At 41.8% G+C, this 24,859-nt stretch overlaps 1 protein-coding gene across 18 annotated transcripts in view; it reads right to left on the minus strand.

Annotated features, from left to right (window-relative positions):
- CADPS (calcium dependent secretion activator) overlaps positions 1-24,859 on the minus strand; it is a 460,327-nt gene that overhangs the window by 73,690 nt on the left and 361,778 nt on the right. For 9 of the 18 annotated variants that reach the window (XM_056867188.1, XM_056867184.1, XM_056867183.1 and 6 more), the window contains 4 exons: positions 16,525-16,671; positions 12,588-12,743; positions 10,592-10,739; positions 328-342 (listed from right to left, as the gene is read on the minus strand). In XM_056867188.1, the coding sequence (XP_056723166.1) occupies positions 328-342; positions 10,592-10,739; positions 12,588-12,743; positions 16,525-16,671 (466 nt within the window). The remainder of the gene's footprint in view (positions 1-327; positions 343-10,591; positions 10,740-12,587; positions 12,744-16,524; positions 16,672-24,859) is intronic. The other 9 variants (XM_056867190.1, XM_056867196.1, XM_056867198.1 and 6 more) reach the window with 3 other exon arrangements.

Consider the following 24,859-nt stretch of genomic DNA (forward strand, 5'->3'; position numbering starts at 1 on the left):
ATTAAATAAAACAAAAAAAGCGCTGATCTTAGTCACTGTATTTATTTCCACTTGTTTGCGCTAATGTTATTTTAAAATGTTAACATTCAAAAGGGGGGAAAAACCATTAGACGAGACAAATCTGCTATAAATACTAAATCGTGCTTTGGGGAATGAGGAGTGTGAGGGGCAATTAGAAGTGTGAGACATTCGGTCCTTCAGCATTGACTAGAGCTCCTAGCTAGTTTGAGCTGCTCAGTGTTTTCTCTCTCTCCTTCTTTCAATGGAACAGTCACAGACTACAACAGGAACTTGGAAGAAAAGAAAAAAAATGTAGGACGCACTTACCCACTCTTTAGCAAACTTTCAGATGATTGGGGACAGAAATAAAGAGGAAGGTGCAGAAGACAGGAAAAAGAACATATGAAGGTAAACAATAAATAAAAAACGAAACTTTCAAATTAAAAAAATGGGACCTTCTAAATGAGGGCCACGGGAAAAGCAGCGGCATGCATAGAAACAATAAGCGACAAGAAATGAAATCATGAACGGAATCCCTTTTCGCTGAAATACCTGAGATTGCTAACCAGAGATAAATCACGCAATTCAATAAAGGGGGTTTGAGATGGGACTGCTGCACAGAACACACACACACACACAGAACATCTCTAGTGAGACAGAGAAATATCATCTTGGTTGCACTTTGGAAAAAAGAAGAAGACTATATGGTACATTTCAGTGGCATGGCAGCTGCTTTCCAAGTTTCAATGCAGGCGACTCCTGAGATTGCAGACTGCGCTCAGACAACCTTGTTAGGCTCACCAAGTTGGGAATGGTTAAAAGTCAGTCATCCCCTCATGCAAATCCAATCAGGAGGTAGCAGACATTTGGGAAGAGACTCGGCTCCCAGAATTAACACATGAGCGCCATCATAACATGAGCTTCCTATATGCCAGAATAGAATTGTCTCTTAACGGCCTGTCATGTTCCACTTAAAATTTGTAACAAACATTTTGGGGGATGATGATTATAATTCACAGTTACATTCTTCACTTAGGGCGAAAACGCATGGTCTCTTTATCCTCCTTTAATCCCTGTTTTAGCCAGGATCGAACGCACATTAGGCGAAACACATGCATTCGATCCAGGCTGAATCCTGGCTGAAACAGGGATTAAAGGAGGATAAAGCGACCATGCGTTTTCGCCCTTAGTTTTTTTTTAATTCGCACTAGAATCTGCTTGATTAAGGACCCATCCCCATATCTGATATTGCTCAGCCAGTTCATTTGAGATATGACTGAGGAATGAGCATTCAATTTTACATGGGAGGTAAGGCATTCTTTCCAATCTTCCTCCATCTCCAGACATTGTTGAAGACTAACAGAGGCAAAAGGGTGTGCATGAGTGTGCATGTATAATTCTCCAAGAGGCAAATGCCAGTCCTTTGACAGGATCTACACATGGAGTAGAATGAAATAGTAGTGATGTGAGAGAGTCCTGAGGTGAAAGAATAGCCTGTACCACTTCAGAAGACAGATGGTATTCATGTTTTAATAACCCCCGTGGGTAAAAATATGGCACAGCAAGGAGAGGATTGAACAAGGACCTTTCACTCTGTTGTACTGACACTCAGCGTTGAAGGAGTTTTGTAGTGTGTATGTGTGTGTTTGCAGGGGAGCATTCAAAATGGCTGCTTCAGGCGAAGTGCATTCAGACACAGTCCATTCCAGCAGCTCTGGGCTCGACCAATGTATTCGACACCTCTATGTACAGGTGAACGAGTGTGAAATGTATATGTGAAAAACCTGGGAAGGGGGCAGGTCAGCGTTGCAGAGGGCATATGTGTGCATGCTGGAAATAGTACATAAGTGCTGGAGAGAAATAGGACCGAGTGCTTGCAACTGGCAGTGGAGACAAGGGCCCAGGACGAGGCAAGAGGACGCTGAAAAAAGTAGCCACGCTTCAGAATCCCACCTAGTGATTGCCTCTGGCTCCCTTCTTCACAGAAAGCTCGGCAAAGCCCCAGCCCCCAAGATTTCAGCCTCAATAATTTCCTGTAAACATACCTGCTGTCGACCAAGTTTGTCAAACAAGGCAGGCAGATCTATATTTGCACGTGGGAAAAGTGAGGATTTGGTGAAAGGTGATGCAGGTAACACAGGTAAGGAAGCAAAGCCCCTAAGAGCGATCTCCCCCTGCTCGCTCTTAGGGGCGGTCCCATTCATCTATTATCGTCTGAGATTGCAGTAGACACAGGGCGAAAAAACACATGGTCGCTTTAGCCTCCTTTATTCCCTGTTTCAGCCAGGATACAGCCAGGATCGAACGCATGTTTGGCGAAATGCATGCGTTCGATCCTGGCTGAATCCTGGCTGAAACAGGGAATAAAGAAGGCTAAAGTGACCTTGCGTTTTCGCCCACAGCCTCCCTTCCTGTCTTCCCACCTGCTTCACATGCAGAATCCCTCTTTCTCCAGCAGCCACAGCCACTTTTGCAGATATTTACTCTGAATGGTGGGATGCAGGCAGCACTGCCAAGGGCGGGGTAGCATGCCACAGCATGAAGGATGGGCGTTAACAGAACAACCTTCCGGACGCATGAAGCGACAGACATGTTCTGGAGAATGTGACCCTTTGACGTATGGACACGGGCTACCCACTACGCACCGGACAAACGACACTTGCAACGCATACCATGCACACCAGCAGAACTATGTCAGTCGGACCTCATTTCGAAAAGCCCAAAAGGCGAGACCTGTTGTGTGCATGATACTGTACGCACCCAAACCTGGCACACTCCAACTCTAATGCGTGGGTCCCTGACCAGTGTGCTAGGGCTGAGCACCAGAGATGGGGAGCGTGCAAGCCGGAGTGCTTGCATGCTTTTGAAAATGTGGTCCATGAGAAATGGTGGCAATGCATGGAATTAAAATAAAAGGCTTTCTTGACGGATTGGGTTTGGTTTTTTTGGGAGGCTGTGCATATGAGTCCAAAAGACATGCTTAATTTGCCACATTATCACCTTTTAATCAATGAGTTTTGTTTGTTGGAGGCGAGGAAGGGTGACCTTTCTGATGCTAACTGCACATTTTCATTGGATAAATTATGGGAGTTAACGGAAAGGATGGCCAGGCGTGTGCAAAATAATACCATGTGAAATGTATCGACAAATGTATTTTCAATTAAAAATCCTGTTTACGACGCAACTCAGAATAACAGCAGCAGCAGCAAGGGCACTAGAATGCAGCCAGAAAGAAAACCGACTCGTCGTCTCATCCTCAAAATGGCCTCGCCATTGCAAGCTCCATTAACATGGACAAGACTTGAACTGGTGGGACTCTTTGGAAGATTGTTTCTTTCATGATTGAAAGGGCCCTCGCTCGCAGAAGGCAATCACTACCTCTGCTGACAGAAAAAAACACTCCATAGTCCCCCAAACCTGCTCCTTAGTTTGAGCATACATGGAAGTAAGACCATGGAAGTCAACTTTATGCCCTTCTGCTTGTGGGGCTGCTTTACTAAACTATGCATTTTTCTGGCAGGTGATTCTGATGTAATGCATCTTGTTTGCTCTCCAGATGTGCCACACTATGGTTCGGATGATGTGGGTTAATCAACAGAAGGTTGATGTATGGTGTGGATGTTGGTAGTATGTGGAAGATCCCGCTTTAAGCCTGATGTTAGAATGGATGCCCTTGAGGTACCTTTCAGGTGCCCCGTACAGAGGTGCTTTGGTTTTTTCCCCACATTTTTGGTTTTATTTTCAATTTTTTTGGTTTTCACATTTTTCATATGGAGATCTTTAGTGGCAGGGAATGAGTCCTCTGCCTCATTTTGCCATGAACAGAAACTGACTTTGCATGTTAGTAACTCTTTTCAAGATAAGTTAAGGGGTGGCTTGCGAAATTCTAGTTCCACTCATAATGACCATGTTGCCATGGACGGGGGACTGCTACAAGGCAAAGAAGAAACTTCTGCCCAGTAGGGCAGATACATGCCAGCCCTGGATCTTTCAGGACTGTGTAGGACAAGGAGATTTTACATGTTTGCTGCCCTTTACATGCTCAGCTCGTATATAAGTGGGGCTGATGCAATCCTCCTTATACCTTGGCCTCTTTGTTATCACAGCTGTATGTTAAAAGCTGGATGACAGGCATTTTTAGAACTCTAAATGTGAGTTTTTAAACTATTCTTTGTTGTATCCTTCCTTCTCCTACTATCCAGATAAAACATGGAGCAAGAATGGGAGGGCTGTGATGCTTGTGCAGCCAACTGCAACATGCTGGCATGTTTCCATCATAGTGCTCAGTGCAGTGGTAGTGTGCAGAAAAGTAAGACCATAAGAAAAGCCATGCTGGATCAGACCAAGGCCCATCAAGTCCAGCAGTCTGCTCACACGGTGGCCAACCAGGTGCCTCTAGGAAGCCCACAAACAAGACAACTGCAGCAGCATTATCCTGCCTGTGTTCCACAGCTCCTACTATAATAGGCATCCTCCTCTGATCCTAGAGAGAACAGGCATGCATCATGACTAATATTCATTTTGACTAGTAGCCATGGATAGCCCTCTCCTCCATGAACACGTCCACTCCCCTCTGAAAGCCTTCCAAGTTGGCAGCCATCACCACATCCTGGGGCAGGGAGTTCCACAATTTAACTGTGCATTAAATTGTGTCAAGGAGAGGAGCCATAGCACACGAGGCCCTAAGCAGCACAGCACCAAGCAGAAACCGGTGGCAGTTAGTCCCTCTTGTCTTTTATTCCGACTATTCTGCTTACTTTGAGTTATGCTGACACTGGCTGTATCCTGTATTGTCCTTTAATCTATGGCTTCATGCATTGTTAGCTCACCTGCTTAGATTCCTGTCTGCATGGCTACTTTTTGTAGGGCTGAAACTGCTGGAGCCAAGGACAGGACCGTCAGGGATGGGCATGGATGTCGCTATTATTCCATTCCGGTAACCAGTGCAAATAAAAGCCAGGAAGTTTCACGGCAACCAAGATGGGTGTCTGTTCCCCAAGCTGCTAATTCAGCAAAACAATGGGACATTTTATTTTGCCCCTTTTTACTACAGGTTGATTATCCCTTATCCAGACAGCCGATATTTAGACTGATCCGAAAACTGGACCTTTTGAGCCAGCTTGCAGGCCTTACTCAAAGGCCCTTAGCAGTGCCATTGATGGTTCAATGTACACAAAATCATTAAAAATATTGTTTAAAATTACATTCAGGATAGGTGTATAAAGTATATATAAAACTTAAAGGATTTTCTTGTTTAGACTTGGATCCCATCCCCAAGGTATCTCATTATGTATATGCAAAAAATCCAAAATATTCCAAAATACAGAAAGATCCAAAATACGGACCACTTCTGGATAAGTCTGGATAAGGGATATTCAACCTGCATTAGATGGATTAAGTCCATCCGTATTCACTTCACTAAGCAGCTTCCATCTGACTTGTGTGTGTTAGGCATGTTTCGCCATGGTATTGCTAACAGATTGTGTGTATGCTGCCTTTCTTCTAGGACCATCTGACCTCGGAGAAGAAATAAAAACATACCAGACCAACCAGGAAATGTTTGATACATAAATTTATGCCTGTAGATACATTAAAAATTCAGAGGAAAAATAAATATTTAAGGTGGTAAATTATGTCTGCCAAATGTCTGAACAGCTGCCTTTGAATATAAGGACACAGGGAGACCATGGGTGTATGTGTTCAGCAGAATGCGTCTTCTACAATATAATAAATACTTCTGTATCTATGCCTACAAAGGAACTGGAGAAAAAATGCTGAAATTCAGGACCCCCAATGTAATTCAATGCACAGGCCTCAGGCTTCATCCCTTCCTTATGAAGGAATTTTAGCAGAAAAGGAAGAAATCAAGTCATCGTTCAAACAATTCTTTTCCTCTGGCTCATAGCGTTTGTATGGAGGATGGAAGGGTTTAGGTGGCTTATTATTCAAGTGCCTTTGGGCGAAAACGCACGGTCGCTTTAGCCTCCTTTATTCCCTGTTTCAGCCAGAATCCAGCCAGGATCGAACGCATGCGTTTCGCCAAACGTGCGTTCGATCCTGGCTGAATCCTGGCTGAAACAGGGAATAAAAGAGGCTAAAGTGACTGTGCGTTTTCGCCCTTTGACTCCTCCTGCTAATGGTGGGGGCTGCCCTGCAGCTGTATAGGAGCAGCTGTCAACAGAACGCTCCCGTGCCACTGTGGATGATATATAGAACAGGTCCGATTTAGTCTCATGAAGAGTTAACAGGAGTGGTGTTCACCAATCGTGTAGGACTTTGTTACATCTTGATGTGGACTTGCGGGGGGGGGGGGGACAGAAGACATTGGAACATTGAGATTTGCCTCCAGAGGGGAGGGGTTTAGCTCATGTGGCCCATAGGGATACCCTTGCTTTTGTGAATGTCTTCACTTCAGCTGCCAAGAGCTCAGATAGTTTAGGGAATGGTAAAACATCCCTATAGCAAGGGATGTAGCTAGGATGACACAGAAGTACACTGTTAACCCCATTGTAAACCAGCCTCACTGGTAAGGTTGCCAACCTCCAGGTACTAGCTGGAGATCTCCTGCTAATACAACTGATCTCCGGCCGACAGAGATCAGTTCACCTGGAGAAAATGGCCGCTTTGGCAATTGGACTCTATGCCATTGAAGTCCCTTCCCTCCCCAAACCCTTCCCTCCTCAGGCTCTGCCCCCAAAACCTCCCCCTGGTGGCAAAAAGGGACCTGGCAACCCTACTCACTGCTTTTGAAGTTGGCCAGAGAGAGAAGTTGGTTTACTTAATGATACTATTGCTTAAATAATAGGACCCTTCTCAGCCCATTGCTCTATGATTAGTGGTCATTCACCTCTGAGGGGAATATGAGAAAAAGCAAAGAAAAATGAGGTGGCATGAGTGATTGGGGCAAGGTAGGAAAACGAATACAAAAGAAAACACAAGAGATGGAAAAAGAAGGGGCATATGAAACTCTGCCGTCCTGAACAGTAACGTATGCACTGATAAGTTACATCTGATTCACAGGTCTATGTGTTCAGCTATTTGTTAAAAACATCATACCACGGCAACTTCACACAATAGTTATGTGCTCGCTCCACTACAGTGTCATCATCTACTCTAAGAGGCACATGGGGGACTGCCTAAGACTAAGGCTGATTCTTTGTGCGACTGAATTGCTGCTTGTCATTAACCACGATGGGTCATAGATTTGCAAGAATAACATGAGTGGCGAATTGAGTAAAATGGGGGGGGGGCAACTAAGGCGGGGTTTTCTATATACCTGATGAGAAATTAATCCAATGCAACTGAGAAATGGCAAATTAAAAACCCACAGAATCAAATTTTATACAGCATGTACAAGTAGTTAAGGCTGCAGAACTCCCAACCAAGGTATGTGGAAAAGGCCTAGGCCATTCATTTGTAACTCAGGAGGTTACTAATTGTTGTGGAAAGTTATAGGCAGGTATCCGGCGAAGGGAGCTTTGAGTCTCAAAAGCTTATACTCTGGAAATCTTGCTAGTCTCTAAGGTGCTACTGGGCTCGGATCTTGCTGTTCTACTGCAGACCAACATGGCTATCCACCTGAAACGATAGGCGGGTTGTATTTGTCAAGTGCTGCAGGCTCCTGCTACTGGAAAATATGTATGCCAGAGGAACTTGGAGCCAAGTAGCAAAAACTCTGGGCAGAACCTTCCTGAAACAGTCAGGTGACCATGGGGAACCAACCACCTCCCATTTTCTCCTATATAAACCCTCAGGCCCTGCTGTTGTTCTTCAGCAACATATTGATAAGGGAAGGCTTATCAATATGTTGCTGAATCTTCCAGTTTATTCTCCAATCTTCCCACCTATCCGCCAGCTTTTTGGCTTACTGTGCCCTCAGTTGCCCACAAGGACTGCTGCGATTCTTGTGATCTTTTGCCTGCCCACAGACTCTGTGACTGCCTTATCTTTCACGCTTGCTGCAGTTGGATTATGTCAAGGCTTTGTAATTAAGCACTTCACAGTAACGTATTTGTCTCTGTAGAGTTCCTGCATTTTTTCCTCTTCACTCTTGAGGAAGAGATAATGAAACGGATCAGAATGGTCTTCAGTCCTTGTGTTGTCTCATCAATGTATCTGAATATAAGGAATTTTTTAAAGATTATAACTTGTAGGAATGTTGGCGAAGAAATAACTGGGCTGTAGCAGCTGAACTATAACGCACTTTGAAAAAGCTCTGTGAAAAGCTGCACGAATCGAGAAGATGCTATTCCTGACTTCTGCAAACATTTTCAGATCCTTCTGGAGTTAATTCTAGCAACAAGTACAGTTGCCGTGCTGTCCTGTGTTTGTTTGGTGGGAGCTAGATTTCATGCTGTTTGCTGTTATGATGTTCTTCCAAGGATATTAGTAAGTGTGGGGATGTGATGTAGTGAGAACATAACTCATATGTCCTTGTCTATGGTAGCCATATTCTCTCTCCCCCTCCCTGGCTGATCAAATTCTGCCGCCACATGCTTCCTTCACATCATCTGCATATTATATACTTCAGAAATTCTTTAGAGGGTCATGATGATACAGTATGTGGGATTCTAGAAGCTAGGAGTACACATTGGACAAAAGATTAAAGATTTCCACCTCCATATTTAATGCTGAGGCACAAAGCAGCAGCAGGAGGCAGGGAAGCAGAGGCTTCTAGAAGGAGGCTTCTAGAAGCTAGGAGTACACGTCTGACAAAAGATAAAAGATTTCCACCTCCATATTTAACGCTGAGGCACAAAGCAACAGCAGGAGGCAGGGAAGTGAAGGCTTAACACTTCTTGCACCTGCTTCTTCTTCTCTGAAACTCCTCCTTCTGTCCCTTCTTCTATGGAAAAGGGACTTGGAGACAACAGTAACACAGCAAAGGAGGGGAAATGCTAGGAACCCCGCCCTGTCCCTTCTCCTTTGCAAATACAGTTCTGTGCATTTGGCATGGGATTTGGAATTTTCTGTTCCCAGTCAAACGTGTAGTACTGCCTTTAGTTTCTTCTTTACCATTCAAAAACATTCTTCAAATGATACGGAGAATCCCATTTCTGTATCGACAAGGATCTTTTATGACTACTGTGAGGGAGCTAAACTGGATCGCTCAGCCATTTTCTAAATGCTTTTTATGTAGGCAAGGATGGGTGATTTACTGTTTATATTTTATTATATTAGGTCCCCAAATTTCACCTTTCATATCACCAATAACTTAATTTTCAAAACTGACAGACCAAACTTAGCCATGTTTGGCTGGAAGTTGGTCCCTTTGTTTTAAACTGGATTTGCTTCTAAGTAAACATTCTTAGGCTTACCATCTTGAGTATATGAGGGCAAACTAAGGCAAAATTCTTTCACATGGCCAGTGTTGACAACTAAGAGTAGGGGTCAAAATGAGTAAATAAGGCAAATTCTGCTGATCTAGTAAATAAGCTAATTTCTGGCATTGGGTAATGGGAGTCCATTTCTGTACATGCTTTGACACTTGCCAAGGGAAAGCTTTAGTGCTCACAAGAGGAAGATTGTGGCCCAGGCTAAATAACAGGAAGTAGCTGAAAGAACAAATGTCATACCAAACAAACAAAAAAGGAAATGAAAACTGAAGGTCCAGATCCAATGATCACTGCAATCAAAACAAAGCCTCTCCTTGAATCCAGGGGGCTCTGGATCAGACCTTGTAAACATTAGAATGAGGAAAATATTTTAACACACAAAAAAATTGGTAACCCATCTGACATAGATTCAGAACATGAGAAGCTGCAGGGGGGGCACCCTTGTTGAAGAGCCAACATATACTACTGGAAGTTAGATAGGAGAAGCCAGGACTCGACTTGTAAAAACAACTGAGATGAACAATGTTGAACATCGTTTAAAGTTTCCAGAGCAAAGGCAGATTATGATGGCGCATTCCATCTAGCCCAATTCAGCATGTCTTTCTACTTCACAACATCACACGTGGACGTTTTCAAGCTGCAACAATGTCTTGAGAAGTAAAACAAATTAGACCAGCAGATGATAAAAAACTGGAACAGTTTGGGACCTTTGAGTCATTAAGAACCTGGAAATAATTACAAACATAGTTCTGGAGACGCCAAATCAGGTGGAAGTGGATTTCATTTAGGGAGCAAGTGGCTTGAACAAGTCCCCCACTCCCCCAAGGGAGACCTTATGAGGTTTTGTTCAAGTTCTTTTGTTTCTCAGGGGGGGGGGAGTCTTTTCCCGGTGATTATCTGCACAGGACCTTTGGCAATCAGCCATTTCATGTGAATATATAGCAGTTCAGCAAATACGCATCATGTTTCCAAAGTGGAGTTAATGACTCAACATAAAATATTATCATGCATAAATAGGCTTTAGAGGTACCTTGTGCATACCACAGTTCTTGCCAACAGTCACTTTTAAGTGACTGGAGTTCTGAGGGTCCATATTCATTACGGAGGTTTGTTTGGTGGAGTGACCCTGCATATTCATCTGCATAGTCTATATATATGGAAGACTAAATCCACAACCGTTAGAATGTTTCTGAAACCAGCAGAATATGAGATGGTATCCCCTCCCCCTTTAAACAATGAAACAAAACTAGTTTTACCTCTTGGCCCATTTCCATACTGCAAAGTTTTGTCGACTGAGCTTTGGCATCAACCATAACATTAAACATGGTGCATATTGACTGAGGGACTCTGAAATCTGTCGACCGGCTTGTTTTTTGCAGTTTTACTTCGAATGCAATCCTGGTTCTGTTATAGATGGCAGAAAAAGAACATATTTATTTGAAATTCAACAAACTGCAGAGAACAATTCTTCAATCAGTGAAACGTTCTGCAACTTATAGGGCAGTGTTATGGTGCAGTCCAGCATGAGTTCCACAATGCGCCAATGAAAGAGCTGGAAAAGCTGTGAGGATAGTGTATTGCAGCAAGCTTTCAAGTTTCATAGAACTGTTTTTCAGGCAGGCAAGAAGAAAATTAAGTGGAGTTAAGAAAACTACGAGAAGGGAAGGCAGTATGGTATAGCCTGATCTCATCAGATCTCAGGAGCAAACTGGGGCTAGTGCTTGGATGGGGGACCACCAAGGAAGACTCTGCAGAGGAAGGCAATGGCAAACCTGCTTCTCACTTGCCTTGGAAGCCCCTTGCTGGGGTCACAATAAGTCAATTGTGACTTGACTACATCTGCGTACCTAAGAAACTTGTTTCCCTGGCCCCAAAACAGCTGTCTCAGTCAAAGGTACTAGGATCACCTGGATCCAATCAATCTTGCTTTGAGACCAGCCTGACAATTACTCTTATAATGGAATATGAAAACAACTTCTGATTTAAAAGGTACTTCTCGGGAGTTGATTTATATGGTATGTAAGAGCCAAGAGAAACCATTTCACAAATTTATTCCAGTGTTTATTAAACAGTGTGATGATGTTATCAAGAGAAGTGATGAGAATGCACACCTATAATATGGCAGTATTAAGTAATTTATAGCTGACTTTTACCAGGAACCAAACAGAAAACTCACAGAACGATACAACACTCTATGGGTGCTCAGTGCTAAGCAGTAATTATATAAACCTGTTAATTGCTTGACTCAAAGGTAATACTGAATTATTGCATTTTTTATCATTTCATAGGATGATTTGTTTGCCTGAACTCTTCTCAAGCTACTATAAGTTGTTTCTTTTGACGGATAAATATATAACACCTCCTCAGGTTCCATTGCAAAACAGGTAGTTTAAAATGAGTGTATAATCATGCCCACAAACACTTCCAGGTTCAACAGCCCTGATAAAATTTATTCCATTGTAATCTGATATCCACTGAGGGCAGAAGAAGACAAAATAGACACTGGGGTGCCACCAAAGTGGGCCCTGTAAGTTTCTGAGCCTCTCGAGCAACAGTTAATAATGTGGAAAGGAGGTGGGGAAAATTCATAGCCTTTTGATGCCATGTCATGTGATGAGTTGTACTAGATTTGTGAACTAAACATGGCACTGTTCTTTCTGAGGGCAGCCCTGTGTCTTCAGTCATGTTTAGCTCCACCTTGAAAGGCCGTTTTAATAAACATTGTTTTATTAAACGAACTTTGAGATAAGCCTGTCCATCATTAATAAATTATTCCCTTGTGGAACCCAACCTGAACTTTCAAGGAACTACAGAATATCACACAGCTCAGCTTGACAAGCACTGATCTAGACTGTAGTTTAGTCAGCCATCTCCAGCCTTAATTTAGAGAGGAGTAAAAGAAAAGATGAGCAAAGAACAGCTGATATATGACATATGAGCAGGGCCACTGAGAGGGTAGGACTGGGGGGACGGGACAAAATTCCTGGGGCCCAAGTCAGCTGGAGTGCCCCTGAAGTCAGTGTCATACTGCATTCAGGAAATGCATCTCAATTTATTTTACTTTTAATGCAGTTCTACACTGTAGCCACTAGGAGTGCAGGAAAGGCAGAGTACAGTAAACAGCTCTCACTCTGACTATCTGCCCACCATGACTTTCTAAAAAAAAAAAAAGTATTACAAGAAGGCAAAAACTTGCATATCCTGCTAAACCCAGGAGGGGGAGGTAATTCATATACAGCTGTTCAGACTTACCTTTTCACACAGGACTCAATCATATCACTAGCCATAAGTTTTAAGCGTTGCTCTAGGTGTTTCCCAAATTCTTCCTCGGGCCAATGTAAATCCCTGATGAAGGTCTGTAAGGCATCAAGTTTCCAAAACAGATCTTCTGATGTTCCTGATCCGTTGCTGGAAGGATAAAATAAAAATAAAAATGACAGAAGTTACAAACTATATCCTGGCTTTGGAAACCTGATGTGGAGATTGTTCTTGCACATGTAATGGGACTTAACAGTGGTTAGAGACACAGAACAATGCCAGGGAGAATCTCCATCATCAGGATTTTGTCATACAATTGTTCTAGTCTATCTGCAGTTACAAGTCTTTCCAGATAAGACAGGGAAGACAAGTAAAATATCTGGAAACAGTGCATATGGTAAACAAAAACGAAAACGAAACAGCCTTAGTCAATAACCACAGTGGTTCATGTCGTTATTGAAGTTAAGGCTTTACAATATGAAGGGTAATTTCTGACTGATAATAACCGCCATACACAGATGCATGTGGTTATTAAGGTTTCGGATTCATGCATTTAATTTTCCCCCAGTTACATGTTCTAAAAAGATTTGTTCTCTTCCTTCTCTCCCACCCCCCAAGACTTTTGAGGGAAACAAAACAGTGCTAACAAGTGGTGAGCGAGGACACGCTTTTGGAACAGCTGAAAAGAAATCAGGGTAAGGCAATCGACTGATTAACACCGAGACATCCTTTTACATCTCTCAAAAAGGTTGGGCTTCATCGACTGTTCCACCTCTTTTTAGTCTGGGATTGTTTTTGAAAGATCAATATATTTGACAAGGTCATGGTAAGATTTTTTTGTTTTGGAAATCAGATTCCTTTGATAGTGCAGGTTCTCTTCTTGGAGACATCCCCTCTTGTTGCTTATTAGAATTTTATTCAGCTACAGTTATGCGTAGGACCTCTACTTACAAGACATAATACATGCTTTGTTTTGTGCTGAGAAATTATGCATCTAGCCTTTCTCCTTGTCTCTCATCCCCGCCCCCCCAAATGATTACGACCAAGGAAACTTTTACCCCACTCCTCGCATACCACTAATGCTAACACAGAAATTTATAAGATGTATTTACACACCATGCATTACCGGTCATGCTGACATCGTCTATAGAAACAAACGAGGAAGGGTATTTCTATTGTGACAGATGCCAGCTGCATTGAGTTAATGCTACAGAAGGGAAAATAGCTCTAAACGCACACGTGGCTACTGCAAGGTGAAAACCATACTCCCAACATGCCAAGAGCGTTCCTTTGAATCCTGTGCCCCCCAAAGTAATTATTCAAAGAATGCACTGATGCAGTTGTAGGAAACAGACATATCTATATAAGGGTGTGAAAACACTGAAACATGTCCTTAATGGGTAGAAGAAAGCTGGGGTCAATGAAAAGATAGAGAATCAGGCATTTTCTTTCATGGCTTGTTAATCAAAGAACTAGCGTGTGTAGCCATTTAAATAGCATTTAAATAGCATCATTTCTGTTTATTTTGATTTAAAACTATACTGGGAATAATTAAAAAAAGAAAAGAAATTAAAAAAAGAAAAGAAAAACTAAACCCTGCTTTTGGAACAGAGAATATTTTTGTTTTAAGCAATTAGATACCCAGGAATGCAGTAACTGGTATTTATTATCACAACATGATGACACCCATCTGGTTCCAGAATTTTCAAACAAAAATTGGTCTCTGGATTGTTTCATGTTTCCTATTTGAAGAGCTCACTGGGTTTTAATACGTGGAGAACAACAGTACATGTTCGCTTTCAGCCTGATGAGCATATGAATTTGATCTTTGGCCTTGTAGAGTGCTTTGCATGTTCCTTTTTCATCATTAAACAAACAAACTGGCATAACTGCTCCTTCATTATATTTTGAGCCATGAACCCAAATTTATGCACTCACAAGTATGTTCCATTCGAGTCGTTCAATTAAATTTACTCACAAGTGAGCATCATGAGGCTTGAGGCCTTGATTCTTATCTTTTCAAAACAAAACAAACCGATCTCTTCCCCAAAAACCAAAACCAATGTCACAGAGCATGCACAGAGAGAAAATTAAATTCTCTGTTACTGTTTACATTTTACTGCCTAGTCTATCCTTCAACAAGTCAACTTAGCATGAATATGAGTTTCATTTCAAATAAATAACAATGTCAGTATTTTTTTTCTAAACAAGGAACTATAATTTTTTAATTTAAAAAATTGTTATCCAGCAAATCATCAATCTTGTTTTCAAAATTGTACCAGTTTAGTGGAAACCACTGATAGTGGGAAGTTTAAATACAGATTCCTGCTTCTGGAATGATGGATCAAAAAAGTAATACAATAATTCAGGCAATTTTTAGACCTCAAGTCCTGTTTACGATGGTATGCTTACAATTTTAAAGGAAATTATGAAGGTATCAACACATAGAAGGGCAGATGTTCAACTTGAAAGCCTGTAAATGTTCACAGAAGGAACTTCATTAGTTGTATCAACTGTGAGGTTTAAGTCAGAACCAGCATGGTTTAGTGCAGAGTGTTGGACTAAGATCTTGAAGACCCAGATTCAAATACCCACTCCACCACGGAAGCTTACTGGCTAACCTTGGGCCAGTCGCTGTCTCTCAGCCTAACCAATCTGTCAGGGTTGTTGGATGAAGGGAGATGGATGAAGGGAGCACACTGCTGTAAGTGTCTGTGGGTCCCCACTGGGGAGAAAGGCAAGGTATAAATAAATTACTCACTTCTAGGGATGCCAACTTACTACCTCAAGTGTTCCTGGGCAGTTGAAGGTTTTCATGGCATGGGGGATAATCCAGCATTGCACTAAAAATTACATTGGAAACAAGACAGGCTTCTAGGCCATACAAGTCACAAACTGTGCAGTAGACTTTACACCTATTGCAGTTCCTGTAAGTAACAGATTAATCCAGTGACACAATATACATGGACCAAACACATTTGTATTTTGTATATTGTGTTACTGGATTAATCTGTGTTACTTACAGGAACTTCAATAGGTGTAAAGTTTGTGACTTGCATGGCCTAGAAGTAGGGTTGCCAACCTCCAGGTACTAGCTGGAGATCTCCTGCGATTACAACTGATTTCCAGCCGATAGAGATCAGTTCACCTGGAGAAAATGGCCGCTTTGGCAATTGGACTCTATGACATTGAAGTCCCTCCTCTCCCCAAACCATGCCCTCCTCAGGCTCTGCCCCAAAAACCTCCCGCTGGTGGCGAAGAGGGATCTGGCAACCCTACCTAGAAGCCTGCTTTGTTTTTAATGTAACTTTTAGTGCACTGCTGGATTAAAGATCTATTTTGTTTAATTCCTTTTTATAGTATTACTGTTAACCTCTTACATTTCCAATTCAGTTTTCAGTTGGGTTTGCCCATTTTTTGCTGTTGTATGGAGATAAATTGGGGAAGGCACTGGCAAACCACCCCATAAAACAAAGTCTGTCTAGTAAAAGTCGGGATGTGACTTCACTCCATGGGTCATGAATGACCCGGTGCTTGCACAGGGGACCTTTACCTTTACTTTTTATGGAAATAAATAACATCAGACTCTGCAGATCAAACTGATATTAAAAGGACTACTAGAAGAGCCTGTTCAAAAGTTGGCAACCTTAGCTGCAGTTCTAGATTACTAGTAGAAGGACCCAAGAACAAAAATGTAGAGTGATATATATTTACCAGAATCATCTGTTAGAACAAGGATTTGTTTCTTTTTTGGAAATCATTCAGGAAAGCAGGAACAGGTGGAAAATATTGAGTTGTAGACCATTATGTAACTATGAAGTTTTTTTTTAAAAAGGCCACATTCATATGTTTAAAACAGAGAAATAAACAATACATATCCATGCCAAGATTACTTTGGATGTAAATGAGATCTATTGAACTGAATACACACTCAGCATCATATATAGCAGCCATCCATGACGGTGCAGAAAAGGTAGGCATTTGGGGGATGCCTAGTGGGATGTTTACTGGCAGATTTGGAACTTTAGGGAGGTTCACATTTGGTAGATTCACATTGGGCAGATTACTTGTTAAACTCCTGTGGAAGAAACAGACAGAAAGAAAAAAATACCATCACGGTGACAATGCAGATGCAGCAGAAGCACGGTGGCACTCATAAATAAATCTGCAAGGTTCACAGCAAGACAACAGTCAAAGACCCAACCAAAAACATTTCGGAGAGAAGCATGAACATGGAAGGCTTCAGGGTGGGATTTGGGATGAGGGGGAGAGCAGTCTGCAGTAAAAAAAAGTTGCTTAAAAAGAAAACAGAGCAAGGACAAAAAAAACGAAAGAAGAAACACTTACAAAGGAGCAAATTAAAACATCCATACAAAAGAGTGTAACCTATGTTTCTGGAGAACTATTCAAAGCACATCAATTAGCTTCCCATTTATCAGGAAAAGACACACCTGAATTACCCAAATGTAGACTGGAAGGATGTAATCATATAGATACATGAAAAGACCTAACAGGAATACTGAAAGGGGGTGGTTTTTTAAAGATAGAGTTGAACCAATGTATATAGAATAAGAATGTTCTTTCTCCAGACAAATGATTTTTTTTTTTGGACTCAGATAATAATATTCTGTTTGTGTTTCAACAACTGAATAGGGTTCGCAGCTTCCAGGTGGAGGCTGGAGAACGTCTGGAATTACAACTGATCTCCAGATTACAGAAATCAGCTCCTCTGGAGAAAAAGGCTGCTTTGGAGGGTGGACTCTATGGCATTATTCCTCACTGAGGTCTCTCTCATCCCCAAACCCTTCCCTTCCCAAGCTCCACCCTCAAATATTCAGGAATTTCCCATCTCACAGCTGACAGGTTATTTTTCCTGATATTTTTTTCTGTTAAATTCACATGGCACCTTGCTTTTGTTACCTTGAAATTTGATACAAAAAGCTATTGTGGTTCTGAAACTTGGTACAAAACTTGCTTATGCATGATATAACTCACAATAATAAGCTTGTTAATTGTTAACTTGTTCATGTGCTTCATTACACGGAGCCTTTGTACAGTCATCAGATTTGGTTTTAACCCTATGACTGAAACAAGCATCTATACTTACACTATGGATCATGTCTGAGCAATGAGTACATGCAAGTTCCCCTGCCTGCACAGACTTTTCCATTTGCGTCAAGAGAGTAGGCAATTATGCCCATGGAAAGGGATGCACATCCCAGTCAATGCACAGATGCTCTATGTGTGCATAGAGAGTACCAAAAAAATGATGATTGTGAAACAATCACCGTGTAGTAAGGCGCTTGGACCAACTAATTAAACAGGTTTGTTGCTGTGAGTGTGTCATGCATAATCAAGTTTATACCAAATTTAAACTCACAATAACATTTGAAAGTTGATACAAAACGCTTGAAAGTTGATACATAGGATTGAACCCATGCAGTCTAATCTTATGCCGATTTACTCAAAAATAAATCCTGCTAATTCCAGTAGGGCTTATTTCCAAGCAAATGTGCAAAGTACTACATCCATTATCATTTAACATTCTCCGGATTGTTCTGAAAGCCTGGCACCTAATGCTACAAGCAAAAAACAACAACAACGATTACAGGAAATCAGTTTGCAAGTTTGAGGACGTCTTCAGTAATCCTGAACAAGTCTACCAAGAAATAAGTCCTATGCTATTCAATGGAGTTTACTCCCAGGAAAGTATCCTTATATTGCAGTCAAGTGTGAGAGATCTGAAAGGCTGGTTTGAACCACATTTCAGTCCCAAACATCGCAAACACCCCTGGCAAAACTTGTCACCTCATTTGTAAATAATAATAATAATATTAGTAATAATAATACATTGTGCAGATATGAATAATCAGGCCTAACAAAAGAAGGCTTGCAAAGAACTCTGCAACTAAAAATCTAAATAAATGATTAATAATAACACTTTTAGTGTGCTGGTGCACATTGAGATTTGTGTACATTTTCAATGTGACATGCTTGTAATTGCCAAATATCCTCTATGACTAAAAATGGAATCTGGATATGCTAACCCGCTCTGAGCCTGGCTTGCTGAGAATGGGGGCGGGCTATAAATGCAATAAACAAACAAACAAACAAACAAACTTTCCTATAGAGCAAAATTATTGTTCAGCATTGATCTGGAGCATTAAGCATATTAGAATCTGTGGTCACTGTTCATCAAGTCCTTAAAAGCAACACAAGGAGTTGTATAAGCATATTCATTTCCCCCCATTTCCACATCAGCCTTCTCTGCCACTCTAAGTTTATAATGTGAATTAACAGCAAGGTAGCCTAATCTCATCAGATCTCGGAAGCGAAGTAGGGGCTGCCTTGTCAGTATTTAGATGGGAGACCTCCATGGAATACCATGGTCGTGACGCGGAGGCAGGCAACAGCAAACCACCTCTGAAGTAATCTGGCCTTGAAAACCCCTCCAGGGGTCGCCAAATGTCTGCAGTTACTTGACAGCAAAAATGCGGCCGGGGTGTGTGTGTCTGGGTGTGATGGAGCAAATCCTGACTTGGGCGAATATGTACAGCTATGTGGGTTATGCTTCTCAATGGCCGTCAGCCCAAGAGATTGCAAGCAGAACTTGCTAGAGAACATGGATTTTCCCTATGTTCCTCCTTCTCCAGCAGTCCCCTTTGGATTCCCAGTAAGTGAATGCCTGGAGTTGTGGGACCCACGTGGACAAAAAGTAGAGCAGGTGGGGATTGCTGAAGTGAGGAGGCAGAATTGGTTAAAATTTCCCCCTCCTATGCAAATGGAACTCTGAAACAGAGGGACTAAAAGCTTGCAGGCCCCATTAACTCCATCTCCCCCTTGCAATATGCTTCCATAGGAAGGATTATCAGTTTGATTTCCTCACATATCTGAAGAAGTGAGTGGAGACTCGTGTAAGCTCATATTGAAATAAACATGGCTGCCACTGCACTATTGTTTTATTTTTGTTACAACAGACTAACATGACTACCCCTAATGTGCTAAGTAGACCCAAGTTGGTGTGTGAGATCCTACAGGGAGAGGTGGTCCATTCAGTATTGACTTTCACATCATGGAGGGGAGGAGAAGACTGAGAGGTGATATGATAACCATCTTCAAGTACTTTAAGGGCTGTCATATAGAGGATGGTGCCGAGTTGTTTTCTGTTGCCCCAGAAGGTCGGACCAGAACCAACGGGTTGAAATTAAATCAGAAGAGTTTTCCGCCTAGACATTAGGAAGATTTTTCTAACAGTTAGAGCGGTTCCTCAGTGGAACAGGCTTCCTCGGGAGGTGGTTACCTCTCCTTCCCTGGAGGTTTTAAAGCAGAGGATAGATGGCCATCTGTCAGCAATGCTGATTCTATGACCTTAGGCAGTTCATGAGAGGGAGGGCATCTTGGCCATCTTCTGGGCATGAAGAAGGGGTCACTGGGAGTGTGGGGGGTGGTAGTTGTGAATTTCCTGCATTGTGCAGGGGGTTGGAGTAGATGACCTTGGTGGTCACTTCCAACTCTATGATTCTATGTTTCTGTGATTCTATATAATTTGATTGTCTGTCTTGAATACATTCTAATTTAATAAACTCCACATTTTAGATAAAATGCACACTGCAAGAGAACTTAACTTTGTAATGTGATGAACCAGAAAACATTGCCCTGTTATTTAACACTAATATTTCAGTGTAAAAGAAAACATCTTGTAATTTTGGTATCTAGGAACGTACTCTTTCTGCAGTTTACTATGGCATCAACGAGAAACAAATATTTTAAAGACATATACAAAGTTCAATAAGGACAGCTGGTTATAGCAGACATATTCGGGAGACAACAGTGAAAAATAGTCTCATATCATCTATTTCTTATACAAGGCAAGATGGTTTAACTGCCATCTGCCCATTTTAAGAGATGTGAAACTCCTATCTGTCCCCCTATATCATCCATCACAGTAGGAGATTAGTTAGAATATTCCTTGCAGTTTTATTCAAAAAGTAAATCCCAATGCCCTGATTCAAGACTCAGAAACAATTATACACCAAACTGCCCACAGCTAGTGATCAACATTTGTAGCCTTAATTTCTTATTTTATTAGCATCATCTTTTTGTTTCCTGTCAAAATTTAACTAACACTCAAGATGTTATCTAATCCATATTTTAGAACTGTCTGAAATGGGTCATGGCAGGGACTGTTAGGATCCAAAGAAGTGACATATGCACGTGCAGGGGAGAATTTTGTTTGCAAATGTAACACTTGAAAAAATTCTGGCAGTGCATGTGATCCTGGCTAGCGCATACATGCTACTTCTGTGGTTCCCCATCACTGTTTCTGCATTCTGACACAAAAATGATTCAGATTTTTGCACAGTGAAATCAGTGTTTGACTCTTCAAAAGAGGCACTTTTGTCCACGGCTGCCTTTTACTGGTGCTTGCTTTATACTTTATATCTCCTCCTTAGAAATCTTATACCACATTTTACAGTAATGCCAAGAAAGGCTACCCAAGAAATGGCTAAACGTTTACTTTGTTTCTATGTTTTGTTCTCTGTATGGAACACAGTGATTTTTAGATATAAATAAACTGTCAAATAAACATTAATAGGGTTATTATTATTATTATCAAACTGATATTTATTGTGATTTAAATGAGGTGGAGAAAAGGGAATTTGTAAAAATGTTCAGTATGTTGTAGGAACTTTAGAGAGCAATCCTAAGCAGGTCTACTTGGAATCTTATTCATTTCTATTCGATGGAGTTTACCCCAAGGAAAATGTTCTTAGGATTGAACTGTTAGGCTGCAAATGTATACACACCTACCTGGGAATAAGACCTGTTGAACACATTGGGACTTACTTCCAAGTAGACATGCACAGAACTGTACAGCAAGTAATATTATCTGTGCATGCTCAAGGGGGAGGAGTCACATCTTCTCACTCAGTTCCTTCTGCCTATTTGGAAAAGGCAGGCGGGTCATGTGAATGCACAGATGATACCGGAATAACAGCAGCTGCAGATAAGCAACCCGTTTTTATTTTTTCACGGTCTCTATACATAACACTGATGGATAAGGGCTAACAAGATTACCTACCTGGAGGTGGGGCATCTACAGGAGAGAACATTGATCATTTTGTTGTCAGATCCCTTCTCATTGTAATATTTTATTTGGTTAAATAGCAGAATACCTGCCCAGTCTCTCCCTGTAAATGAGCATTTCTGCCCACTACATAAATGGTGATTGGTAATAGCTGATGACCCCTTTTTCTGGGTCCAGGGTTGCCAACCTCCAGGTGGTAGCTGGAGATCTACTGCTATTACAATTGATCTCCAGGCGACAGAGATCAGTTCACCTGGAGAAAATGGCTGCTTTAGAAGGTGGCATTAAACCCCAATGAAGCACCTCCCCTCCTCAGACCCCACTCCCCAAAATCTCCAGGTATTTCCCAACTTGGAGCTGGCAACCCTATCTAGGTCTAAAATCTGTTTCATGGCATCTAAAGCCACTATTTAAACATATATTTAATCTTATGGGAGTTATAACCCTGAAACTTTATCCTCATAAGAAAATAAGAAAAGCCATGCTGGAACAGACCCATTAAGTCCAGCAGTCTGTTCACACAGTGGCCAACCAGGTGCCTCTAGAAAGCCCACAAACAAGACAACTGCAGCAGCATTTATCCTACCTGTGTGCCACAGCACCTAATATAACAGGCATGCTCCTCCGATCTTGGAGAGAATAGGTATGCATCATGACTAGTACTCATTTTTACTAGTAGCCATGAATAGCCCTCTCCTCCTTCTACATTGGCAGCCCTCACCACGTCCTGGGGCACCACATCCTCCCATAAGTTGCATTAAGTCACATTGCAGTACAATCCTACTGACCGTGCTCTGGGAAACCAAGGTCAGAATGATTTTTTTTTAACTGAATAAAGAGAGACAGTGATCTTTCTGCTAATCTGATTAATGCTGCTTAAGAGAAGTCAGTTTCTGCAGACTATATTCCTCACTACATGGATATCTTGGTCGCTGTTGGGTAGTGCAGAAACTAGAGCAAAAGCAATCTTGGCAGTATCCCTCACCTCACGTGACTGTGTACATTAAAGCAGTCTGGGAACAGATTTAACTTGCATATTCAGTGTTTTGGAAAACTGTGTTAGGGCTGCTTTCTTGCTTTGATTCATTTTCCCTGCACAGTTTTGCCCACACTTACCAGCTGTGCAACCTTTTAAATGAGTTTAGATGAGTTTTGCAATTATTGCAGGGTGTGTACAGGAAAGGGGGGGGGAAAGGAAAGGAGAAGAACTTTTATATAGGATTTCCTTTCCTTTTCAAGCTCCCATGACCCACAGGTCCTGAGCAATTAATAGGGAGTTTAAAAAAAATATTTAAGGAAAATATGGTGGAGAGATGCTTGGCCACCGCCAGTGTTACACTTGGATCTCTATCCACCAGCAAAAAGGAGGATTATTCTACCGCCTGTTATGGTGGCAGGTAGTTTCATTAAAATAGGAGTGATCCATTGATCACGTTGGAATTTGGAATGGGGACATTCCAGCATCATATGAGATAGTGTATCAATTTTCTTCGTGTTACACGAGCAAAGTCTTTCTGAGTAGGGTAAGTTGCCATATCTTCCATTTAGCACTGCAGAAGGTGCAGCGTTCAGATGAGCAAGCATAAAGGCTCTTCGGAAACCCGCAACTGTTAAATTACTGAAATATAGTGGAGTTCGCAGAGTAGAGCATACTCTTCGAGCTGGGAATAATCCAATTTTATACCCCTTAATAGTTAGTATAGATTTCTTTTTATATAGGATTTGTGGAAATCATTGGCACTTGCAGTGTTTATCTGCATGTATGGATTGTGTTATTTCTAAGGTACTATGCAGCATCTAGCCATCAAAATATTTTTTAAAATGACATTCTCTTATACAGCCATCTGGTTAGGTTAAATAAAGGGCCATATATTTCAGCCTTGATTTGCAGGCGTGCACGTTGCACGATGTGTTTTAAATACCCTATGTTGTGATAGGACTTCTTGGCCTGCACAAGGTAATGAGATCCCATCCACCCAATTTGACCTCATGATTCAGAGCAAGACAGCCTGCTTTCTCTGTTTAGACAAAGTTGAAAGCCTTTCTTTGATCTGTCAATGGAAAGAGATGAAATATTTTTACACTGTTTGGTGGTAATATGAATGGCTTTGTTAGTAACTTGGGCTATAAATCCTTACTCTAAAGCATTGTTTTTGAATCACTGGCCTGTAAACTGTTTCTCATTAGTCTTTGGCTAAGGAATAAGCTTAGCTCTCTACAGGTGGGCTGGGGTTCTCAGATGCCATGTAATGGCCCAGGATTACCCTGGAAGCAACTGGGACGCTCTAGCACATTCCTCCAAAAACTCCATGGTTTCCATAGAGGTTTTTAAAGAAACGTGCTAGAACATCCCTGTTACTTCTGGAGTAAACCCAGAAGCAACATTATCACTGTGCGCAGATCAACCCCCCCCCCAGCCCCACCACAATGAAGCTCCTGCTGGTGGTGACGGGGCACCTGGCAACCCTAAGATGGGCCGAAAGCTCCTGCAGTCTCACTGTAATCAGCAATAAAAATTTCTGTCTCCTTATTAGGTGGGAAGAGCATAGAATGAAACAAAACTCTTCCTTCGGAACACATTGAACTCATAGTATTGTATAGGTCAAGTTCAGTCCTGAAAGGTGAAAAGGTACCTCATCCTGCTCTACTTCTTACTATGTCAGAGGGTAAAGGCTGCTGACAGCTCGCCATGTTGCTCAGTGGATCCTTCTGAGATATGACGACTCTTTGATAATGGACCACACTGAATGATTACTTGAAAGAGTAAAACAGTCTGGGAACTCCAGTTCTGGATCAGTTCTGCTGACTTGTCGGACTATTGCAGAGCACGTATTTCCAGGACCAGTCAAGATGCTCAGCTGCTGTGTGAAAGATCTGAGAGGTGCCTCCTCCTCCTCCTTCTCCTTCGATGTCAAGTCACAGCTGACTTATGGCGACCCCGTAGGGTTCTCAAGGCAAGAGACGTTCGGAGGTGGCTTGCCATTGCCTGCCTCTGCATCATGCTCCTGGTACTCTTGGAGGTCTCCCATCCAAATACTAGCCATGGCCAACCCTACTTAGTTTCTGAGATCTGTTAAGATCAGTCTAGCCTGGGACTATCCAGGTTAAGATGCTCAGCTGCTGCAGGAAAGATCTGAGAGGTGCATTCTAGATCTCTTAAAATATCAAAGATGACATA

Source organism: Euleptes europaea, chromosome 1 (assembly GCF_029931775.1).
Source record: "Euleptes europaea isolate rEulEur1 chromosome 1, rEulEur1.hap1, whole genome shotgun sequence".
NCBI classification, from domain to species: Eukaryota; Metazoa; Chordata; class Lepidosauria; order Squamata; family Sphaerodactylidae; genus Euleptes; species Euleptes europaea.